The sequence below is a fragment of the Pseudochaenichthys georgianus genome, chromosome 11, assembly GCF_902827115.2.
Source record: "Pseudochaenichthys georgianus chromosome 11, fPseGeo1.2, whole genome shotgun sequence".
Taxonomy (NCBI): domain Eukaryota; kingdom Metazoa; phylum Chordata; class Actinopteri; order Perciformes; family Channichthyidae; genus Pseudochaenichthys; species Pseudochaenichthys georgianus.
This window is the reverse complement of record NC_047513.1, coordinates 21,621,941-21,632,734: the sequence shown is the minus strand read 5'-3', so window position 1 is coordinate 21,632,734 and position 10,794 is coordinate 21,621,941. Positions and strand designations below refer to the sequence as shown.

General features: G+C 43.3%; 1 protein-coding gene across 1 annotated transcript in view; it reads right to left on the bottom strand.

Moving 5' to 3' along the window:
- gabbr2 (gamma-aminobutyric acid (GABA) B receptor, 2) overlaps positions 1-10,794 on the bottom strand; it is a 188,709-nt gene that overhangs the window by 45,018 nt on the left and 132,897 nt on the right. The window contains exon 13 of the mRNA XM_034093795.2: positions 8,241-8,363. Coding sequence (XP_033949686.1) covers positions 8,241-8,363 — 123 coding nt within the window. The remainder of the gene's footprint in view (positions 1-8,240; positions 8,364-10,794) is intronic.

The following is a 10,794-nucleotide window of genomic DNA, read 5'->3' as shown; positions in this document are numbered from 1 at the left end:
AGTGTGCGCGTTGGTTGAGCAATTTCAGAGGCACTGACAACCTTCAAATATAGAAACAGCCCTGATGTTGATCTCAACTTTGATTTGGCAGATATTTGATAGAGTATTTAAGAAGCCTTTCATAATCCTGACCATCAGCAGATTATTTTAACAATCTGTATTGAACCGATTTGAAGTGGTCATTTCTAGAATGAGGTGTCTCAAATTGTCTAGGTGCTTTGATGTGACGGTTCCCTCAACCATATGTGTAAAGATTATATTCCCTAGTTTATCTGCTGCTAAGGAAATAATTTTGAATTGGATTTGAATTCTGTCAAACCTGGTTGTTATAAAGCTGGATCTCTGCACTGAAGAAATTATGAACGATAGTGCTGAATTTGAAATGAACACAATTCAAACTTGAAAAATAATTTGTATGTGTAACATGATGCATAATCGTTACAGCAGTTAACAACTCATCCAGCTTCTATTTTCATCATTTCGCAATGCAGCACTCGTTATGTAGGTTGAGGTTTGTGTCCTTTCAGGTGGGGTTGTAGTCGTGAGTAGTATTCACTGGGCAATGGAAAAGTGAGCAAGACTATAAACAGAAGCGTATCCCCGAAGGTACAACCTGCGACACACTTATTTAGACTACCTTGGAGGAGAGGCCAGCGTCAGAGCACCATGCTGCTCTGAGCCCAACACAAAGTAGAACCCTGCCCAACATGGGAGGAAATGTCTTTGAAGAAATATGATTGCTAAAGGATCCTGGTTTCTAATTTGAAGTTGTAATATTGAGGCGGTGGTGAGGTGTCATATCGTCAAGATAATTAGAAACGAGCCCCTTATTGATGGGCTTTTCTAGATTAGGAGAGTGTGGTTAACAATGCAATTACCTACAGTGGAGACACATGTTTTGCGTTCACAACAACACTAGAACTTGATGCAGTCTGATAATGCAACACATGTAGTAACAATACCCTAATATAACAGTAACAATGCCTGACCACACTTTTGGGAAAGACAAGCTGTGAGACGCTCATGCAGCCATACAAATGACTAACAATGTGTGAGCTCTTTGTGCCGTCCCCCTTTTGTTCTCTCCCTCACTTTCTCCCTTTTTTCTTGCAGAGGTGGTCGATGAGAAAAGGCCTAGGTGGGTGGTAGTTATCCCTTAATGACCCAGTTTACTTTGAAAGGGCATCGATCTCAGCCAGAGCTTTACTCAATGCTAACAGAGAAGCCTGAAAGCTCATCTTAGCACCATGTAAGCACTGTAGTTGCTGCATGAATAATTATACAAATGACATTGAGGTTTATTCTATAAAATACATTCTTTATAATTCTCAGTTTAAGTCATATCACAATTTGTCTACGGCAGTGGGAATATGATTAGTCTCGGATAAATCTCTGCGTAACTCAATTCAGACCTTGCTTATAGTCTACACACATCTAAGGGAAAACACTGGGGTGAAGTAAATGTATATGTATTTATTTTCCATAGAATACCATCTATGTATTCATTTACATGTATCATAGTTTTGAGAATGAAAAGCCAATTGGATTTAATGAAATGTAAACGGGACTCTCCTCTCCGCCTGCTTTCACATAACAGGCTGAGTATCGTGTCCTTCAGACGGCATTCACACAATCAACAGTTGACTGGGACTGCAGAGGAGGACCAGGCCTGTGAGAGAGTTCAGGAGGAGGGGGGGGGCACAACACCGTGGGCAGGTGTGTGTGTGTGTGTGTGTGTGTGTGTGTGTGTGTGTGTGTGTGTGTGTGTGTGTGTGTGTGTGTGTGTGTGTGTGTGTGTGTGTGTGTGTGTGTGTGTGTGTGTGTGTGTGTGTGTGTGTGTGTGTGTGTGTGTGTGTGTGTGTGTGTAACTGCAGTGATAAAAGGATTATACAGGAGTGTATGCATTTAATGTGCAAGAACACTACAATCACATGGAATTTACTTTACTGTTGACCATCTTCAAGGCATACCAATGTATTTTCCTCACCAATCTGCAGTCACGTGTTTCACTTAATTTGCATTTAGCATACAAATCAAGTTGTTGTGTCTTTAAACCTGCAGTGTGGAACATTTGACGACCCTTGCTCAAGTTCTTCGCCTAAAGTTGAGCCACCCCCAGGAGCCCTTGGATCACTTTCTATGTATGGCTTTTTTTAACCTAAAGCATCGACTCCAGAAACTTTTCATAGGTTTTTCTGTCGAGCATTAAAATGCATGAATATAGACTGGGGCTTATTAAGTTGTGTCATATTGCATTATCATTTCATTGTAATAATGCAGTGTTTTCAAACATTCGGTGCATTGAGGGGCTTGGAGGATATACCAACATCTGAGATAGAAAAACGACGAGCTGTTTTCTAGGAGATTCAGAGCGCAAGCAAAACGAAAGCTAGAAAAAGGGTCAATTTTTATTTGTATATTTTTATTATATATGTTGCTGTTAAGTCTTAGCAATATTCTCCCAAAAGCTCATGAACACCTGAAGAGGTTTCCAAAACAAAAATGTCCGACAGCTGAGTAAAGCCAGTGGCTTAAAAGAAATAAAAGTGATAAAAGTAATTTAAAAGGTACATAAATGTTGCTGTAAACATGCAATAACATACACAAACAAATGGTAACAGTTCTTTGGTATCATCTCTGACCTCTGTACATGCATACTGCCTGCTGAACTCGACCCACATAGAGTCCCAGTGGAGGACACTCGCTGTCTGACACACTCGTCATCTGTCCTGCTAGAGGAACTTTTCTGGCACAGGTCTCAACCCCTTTGGCCGCACTTGCCATTTCCCTTAACTTACCCTCCGAGCTCCCAACCTTGGCTGAACTGAAGACACGACTAGGTTTCTATCCGTCCCTTTGAAGGGGTGCCATTAAAAACGGAAAATTGATAAGAGCAAGAGATGGAGAATTAAGAGAAAACAGGTTAGTGTGAAGAAAAGAAACACCTGGTTAGCATAAAGTGAGAAAGAGAAGGAATAAAATGGAAAGAAAAAGATTGAGGTCAGCCTGAATCTTGACCGGCGTTGCTGTCACAACCTTGCTTTAGATTTTTCTCAGCTTTTTCAGTGCTCTCCCTTGTGGTATGAGCTGGCCAAATGAGGAGAAGCAGGAGAGGGATAGAGCGGGATAGGAGCAGGCGGTATGGATAGGAGGATGCTAACATGATTCCGATGGAGGAACGTCACACAGAGAGACAGCGGAAATTAAATGAAAAGATGGCAATGGGGGCAGAGCAAGAAAGAGAGAGGCACAGAAGAGGAAGATGGACAGACAATAATTGTAAAAGGAAAGATTTAAGCACCATCAACAGTAAAAATGTGATCTTAGCATTGCCATTAAGATGGGTTTTCATCTCTCAGTTAAACTATGGCTTCGCAAGCCAACATTTCACCATCAGTTCAAAAAGACGGACATCATACATTGGCTTGCTACTGCAGCAATACGATACTGAGAACAAATGCGTGCATTGCTGAAGAACTTTCATAAAACTCCCCTTCTCCCTCCCTCTCTTTCTCTTTCTCTCTCTCCTTGCCTTACTGCATTCAGCTGGGGACAGCTGAGGCAGGGGAGCAGAGGGAAACCTCTGCTGGAGCTCCTTAACCTCTGCATGGAAATAATGACGCATCTATGTGTGTACATTTCAGCGTATTGTCGAGCCCAGCGCATGTTTGTCTATACAGATGTTTAAAACATTCTCTGCATATGTCGCCATCTAGTATAGTGGGAGCCCTGACACGCTATTTTAGTCTCATGGATCAACAGTGCAGCTCTCTGCGTTATGGATGTCAGAAACCATGGCCGTTGCCATGGTGATGCCACACTGCAATATAAGCCTGCCCGCCTGCCGATGCTTGCAGCAGCGGAGCTGGGAAAGACGACAGTGGAAGGGGGGGGGGGGGGGGACGACAGACTAGAGTAGAGGAGTCTGCGGCAGGATCCACCAGAATGCTAATCATCCTTTCTCGACAGTTTGTCCTTCATTATGCAGGAGACAATGCCCCGGACAACAAAAAGGGCGTTAATGTGTACGTAAACACACAGGCAAACTTACGTAAGCGTATCCATGCATGAGTGGGCACATACCCTCCACATGTATATACAGGCTGGAATATACCAACAAGGTCATATGGATGAATAGACTAAGAAATAAACCATCCATGCACACTTTCATGCCTCAACACATTTATATACATTGACACTGCAACATGTGTCAGTACTGCAATGCTTAATCTAATGGCAACCAGCAGCCTACACCCTGCTGCTGAAACATCCACGCCCTTAACAAATGCTCAATTATTAACGAGACACAAAATGGATCTAATTGCTCACTGCAGCCCAACGTGTCCATCAGCATTCCTGCAACGTTCCCGGGAGCAGTTGGAGTTATTGCTGTTCTAAGAAAGCTCTCTGGGAAAAAATACACTGATATGCACAATATTTCCCGAACTGCTGGGATTTATGGTGGGAACAGTGTAAAGTGTCAGGGGGAGAAAGTGGAATTGCAATTAGAATGGTGGCCAAGTTGACTTTAATCTTATCAGCATTTTTATTGAATTCAGCGTATAAGGTTGTGTCTTATGTACAGTGCATATTGAAGTGCAGATCAGAGGCCGGGCTTAGTTTAAAGAGGTCTGGGACAGTGTCAAGGTCACAAGCCATTTCTGGTGAAGGGGTATCATCTGCATAGTGTAATTAAATGATTCTCTGGGGTCACACCATTCTCCTTTAAGAGTCTCAAAGACTTAACTCCCTACATGATCTCTGGCCTTTCTTTACTTTTATTTGGGAGGGCATTAAACCAGTCATGTTTTATGAAGAATTCCACAAGGATCTATTGTCAGCCTCTTCACAGTTTCATCTTCTTGTTAATGCTAATAAAGGATGCAAAGGGGATGCCCTAGTTTTGCTAATGGTAGCTCATTAAGCTTAGCTTGCTGGATTCAGAGCAGTGGGTTCACCCCCGGTGATGCAGAGTATCCACTTTGTCCATGGTTTCTGCTGCGTAATTATTGGCAGTACAGCATGAGCAAGATACTTTAACACTCAATCTCAACTACCGTACTTTTCGGACTATAAGCCGCGACTTTTTTCCCCATTTTTTTTTTACAGCTAATGGCCACTAGGGAACCTCCTAAATCTATGGATTTTACAGGTAAAATTAACCACCTTTAACCCTATGGGCTCTATGAGCGGTCCGCGCCCGCCACCTTTAAGCGGCGGGCTCCAGCAGGAAAAGCTGGAGGCCGGAAAAGAGTGAGACAGGTAGCGCGCCAAAGTCAAAGTGGAACCGAGAGACAGAACGAGAGCAAGACAGACGGACAATTTAGCTGCTGCGGCTTATATGCTTTATAGTCCGAAAAGTACGGTATATGCATTTACCTACTTACAATATTTGGAAGTATCCGACAGCACCACAGGGAATAGACTGTACCCTAGTGTGAGTACCCTTGTTGGTCATGGTACATAATAGCGAAACCCTCTTGTGTGAGGGTTCAAACAACACATCTGGAGGACTAGCAAGCTCTGTGACAGTGACAGTTTAATAATACCACGTTGTCATACTGCGTACCCTTGGGTACAGCAGGTAGTTACAGCGCTGTGATCCCAAGGCCAATGTTATTCCCAGTGCTCCACAGTGGGAAAAGGACGGGGAGGAGGCGAGATTCCGACAAAGACAGACAGACAGACAGAAAGAGAAGGAGAAAAAAAACCCAGACAGGGAAGTCACAGGGGAAGAGAGGCCTAGCATGATGTGAGAGCTCACAGGAAACTTGGTAACTAATGGTCCTTCTCCTCGCGCAATTACAGAGCTAGTCTCCCTAGCTTCTGGGCTCTATGGAGACCATCCAACATGGCCCCATTCCTCACCCACTCAACCAATCCCCATTCCTAGTGAGCTTTCAGAATGGAAATAGCAGAGATAGTGTTAAAACACAAGGGGTGTGTTGATGTGGGCATGTTGCTAGCGGATAGAAAATGAAATATGATCCAGTTTGTCGCCCTTGCTGTACCTCAGCAGCAGCCTCAATGAAATGAATGAGGTTTTGTTAATACAGTGATAATGTCCAAAAAGCGGCCTAACTTTACAAAAAGTGTTTTCTCCATAAATTGCCTTATGTGGTTTATAACCATAATTATTTCCCTTCTCTCAGCCTAACCCACTTTCTGTGTTTTTAGGATGCCATATGGTTTGTGGTCCCACCTGACAAGCCTGGAGCCCCAGAGGAGCCCCAGGCTGCCTCTCCTACAGCCGAGGCCCCAAGGTCCACTGCTGCTGGTGCAGGAAATCTGGCATGCTGGGCAGGCATGTGGAGCCTCAGCCCAGGCGTGCAGATCCTCGACCCCTGGGGGACGCAGACTCCTACACTGAGTGGGTAATATATTCACAACTCTCCCCTGGCCGAGGGCTTAGAGTCTGAGAATACTCCACAAGGACCTGACTGCATACACTGACAACATTCACAAATGAATATGTTAAGCAAGGCTTTGCTACACCCTTTAGGCAGGCTTAAATATATAAGTGGCTATCATCACAAAGGAAATACGGCTTTGTCTAGAGTTGTACAAATGTTCTAAGTATACCTTCAGAACACGCCATAAGGAGCACGAGAATGTAAATAAGTCTGGCAAGATATCATTAATCTCTTCACTAGTTTCTTCCTCAGAAATCTCCCAAAGGAATCTTTTCATCATGTACTAAGAGAAGAAATAACCTCAGAGAAGCTGACCTACTCGCAGAACTCTTAGATGAGCACTATTTGTCACTTCATTGGGTACTCATTTAATTGAAAACACGTAAAACTCAAGAGACAGGGTTAGCCACCTTTCCATCCCCCGCAGGACCGTGGCAACATCCAAGCAACTACATGAAAAACCATTCAACGCAATCAAAAGAAGTCTCCATAAGAATCCAACATCAGACTCTGCCATTCACTGCAGTGACGCTTTGGTAACCTCTGGCTCAGTGGAATTAGACCAATGCAGTCGATTTCTGAGGACAGTGGTCTCTGGGAGCCAGTTAAGAGTTTACAGAAAGATGTATAGGGGACTTAAAAGATAACTCATTAGGGAAAATGTCTCCACTTGGCAGTATCCATAGTGTGAGGTCTTCAAAGACACACAATTTAATCTCGGCTGCAGTGGAATAATTGCTTGTCCGTTGTTAGAAGCTACAGTAAAGTAAACATAATCTCTCCTGTAACATTGAAATGTTTGTTAGCCCATAATGGGAAAAATGAAATATATAATATATAGGTTTGAAAGCAAAACCTACCCGAAGCCTCAACATGAAATTAGATAACACATTATTGTCGTCTGTTGAAATACCAATTGTACAGTATCCCTTATACAGCTCTACTGTATAACCCATTTTACCATTACAACCTAATGCGAGCACATCTTTTTGTGTAATTGTATAGATTGGGTAAGAAATGTGTTCCTCAGCCTCTTATACTTAACCAGTGGAACACTGAACCATCTGTTTAACGGCATGAGCAGAGATTCTTAAAAACAAGACAAAAAAGAGCACGTTCATAGCTGTTTATGCAGCTCAACATCTTCCTGACTCAAGCATTTAGCCCTGTGTCTTAGTTTTAAGCTGTACAGAAAGACAGCGTTGAGTGAAACAGTGAAGCAATACTGCATACTATTTCAAATCAAAGACATATGATTATAAATAATAACAAAACAATCTGCCACCTTACTTAAAGTGACTAATCCTTTGAGAAAAATAAATATGCAGTTGTGCCTTTCTAATTTAAACTCTGCATTCCCTTAATACCACTGGTGGTTATATGCTAATATGTCATGCCTAAAACACGTTTCACACATCATCAGCCACTAATGCCAGATATACGGTATGTTCATTTTAGCCAATTGGGTGCACAGCTAGACTAATCCTCAAATAATCTACTCTAACCAATCACAGGAAAGCAGAGTTCACCTCTACTCCGCACCATGCCACCTCTCCAGCAAGGAGAAAGTGATGCCAAGTGCCTCTTTTCCAACCGCTCCTGCCAAAGTCTGACATCCAAGCTGGCAAATGTCCGGCCATGGGACGAGCGCAGGAGGCAGCGATGGCTCACATCCTGACCCAAAAATAACAAGCTCAACAAAGATGCTCGAGATACAGCCCAAGGCGGACATTTTGTTTGCTTAAACTCCAAACACGCAGGCATCTCCCAGCTGGGGGAAATCATGTATCAACATAAACAAAACCGCAAGTTTAAATGAACACTGACCTCCAAGCTGTACTCCTCCACAGTCCTCTTAAGCGGGTCCACAATCTGCCAGCAAATGAGGATGCATAAGTCGATGAGCAGCATCCCGCCAACGATGATCAACAACTTCTGGTCCTTTATGATCTGGAGGGGACGGGGGGAGATAAGATGCTTGCATTAGCCCAACAACAACCACCTGCTTGTGTTAGTAATTGCATGTGTTTGTTGAGCCATTTCAAACTACATTTCTTATTGACCAGTGTAATTATGTGATTCTCATCCCATCTCAGGACCCAGCGCCCTGCTGCTTTCATCCTAACATCTAATCAGAGACTGATTACAATGTGTTTATCTGCAATTAACCACCTACAAGGATGGGAAACCAGCCAAACTGAATTTCCAAAAGACCAAAACCTGGTTCAGAATTTGACGATGAAGCTCTTTAACATTGTTACATGTTGGCCAAGGATTAAGAACCCCTGGTAAACATTCAACGTGTCAAAAAACTATGGCAGCAAGCCAACGCTGTTTACCACTAAAGCTCCTCTTTTGTACCATGAACTTTGGAGGGATGAAAGCCGTGACCTGTTTGTGATCTTTATTTATAATAGTGTTTGACTGTCTGGAACGGAAGATGAAAGCAAAGGTCAGGGAACACAGGCTGAGCTGTTTGGAGAGTATCACAGAGCCCAGATGCAACACAGTGGTCTCACTCAGGACTCCATCCGCTGGTGGGCTCAGGATGAGATGCATAGGGGGGTTGTTGTTGATGTGGTGTCTTTTGATGGTGTTGACATTGAACACATACTGGCAGGGCAAGGCGAGAGACATTGCTGGTAGAAATACTGCAATGTTTCCAAATAGTTTAGATGAGGATAGAAGCGGAGCAGGACAAATGGCTGCTTCAGGCCAATGACACAAATATTCTACACCAAGATGGACACCAATAAAAAAAATCCTGTTTATTTTGAAATACTTCTGGTCAAGTCTGGCTGAATATACTAATAATATTCTAACAAGTAAATAGTTGTAACAAAGACATGCAAGATGTGTGATATTTTTTCAACAGCAAGGTCCATCCAATCTCCATGAGGTGGGGTTCAAAGCGCTGAAAAACTGATAGTATTATGGGTACAATTTTCAGGGTCATGAATCCACGTTCAGGCTTAACTTCATGTATATTATCCTGTAAGTTATAGTAGTTGAAAAATAAAAAAGCTAATTGATGTGATAGCTTTGACCTATGCCTGTCTCTGTGTGTGAACTCAGCAATATGTCACTAAGGAGTACTCAGTAAATTACAGAGATAGGCAGACTGACAAATAGCTGCTGCAGAGGCCTGAGGGTAACGGTTCGGTTTTGAAAGCGCGTACGTTCGACTGTGTCTGTGGGGTGTGTGTCTTTGTAGAGGGAGGACATTGATTGACAGCCTCCCGAACAACACTGTCTTCGTCACTGAGCTCTTTAAGAAGTGAAGGAGTGCCGGCCGCAGACCGCCGAGTGGAACCCTTATCGAACACAGCCCTGATTTACAATCTGAGCTCTCCTAGTGCATGGGGAAAAGGTGGAGGGAAGGCCGGGGGAAGCAGTGAGGGATGCAGTTGCAGCCCCTATGTGTGAAGAAACATGTCTTGTGCTCTTCCCCCCTCCCCTGACAGCAACTATCACTCGACTGAAGCCAAAGCACCTGCACTCCATCAGTGTGGAGGAAGTGAGATGCGTGTGTGTCCTGCAAACAGACCCGAGCCATGAACCAACAGAGAATGCATCTTGAGGTTTAAAGGCTGAAGTGTGCAGTAGGGTAAATACTTTTAAGAAACATTGGTTTTGTCTCTGTTAGCAAGGGGGAAAGGGAACTGAGCAGAGGTAATTGTGTAAATGAAGGATAAAGACTACGCTACTGGGCTGGGAGAAGCATAACTGAATAAGGGCCAGGTCTAATGTGTCATTATTTTATTTGAAAAAAATGTATGATCTTAGGTCCCCCAGATTTCTGATTTGTCTTTACTCTTTGTCTTTTAACCTGTCATCTAGATCATTTGTACCTCCATACAGTATATCCTTTGCCCTCTTTTCCAACTTACTCTTTTTACTTTTTATAGTGTTCAACCTACTTTCTTTGCCATTTGTGCCACATTGTTTGTCTTGTCCCTTGTTCTGCCCTGCTTAGCCTCCCTCCGTCTGTCTCCCCACCCTCCCTTCTGCCATTACTTCCCCGCATCCCTCCACCCCTCTTTCCTCCCTTTCTTCCTGCTCTCTCTCTCTCTCTCTCTCTCTCTCTCTTTGGCAGGCCACCCACACTTCCTCCAACATGCAAGAGGGTTAGAGAGAGAGAGAGAAGAAGAGAGATGAATAGACAGGGAGAGCTAGATCTATAAATATAAAAAGGCCAAGCACTGTTACAACAATCAGTAAGCTCGACACCCGTTTATATATAGGCCAGTGAAACAGATTCTGTCAGATGTTTAAAAAGCCATTTGTATTTCTGAATCAATTTTTCTTTCACAGGGAAGATTCTAAAAGCAGGTGCCAGCGGCTGCCAGTCTTTCACAGCGTTTGTTAAAAGCACAAGTGT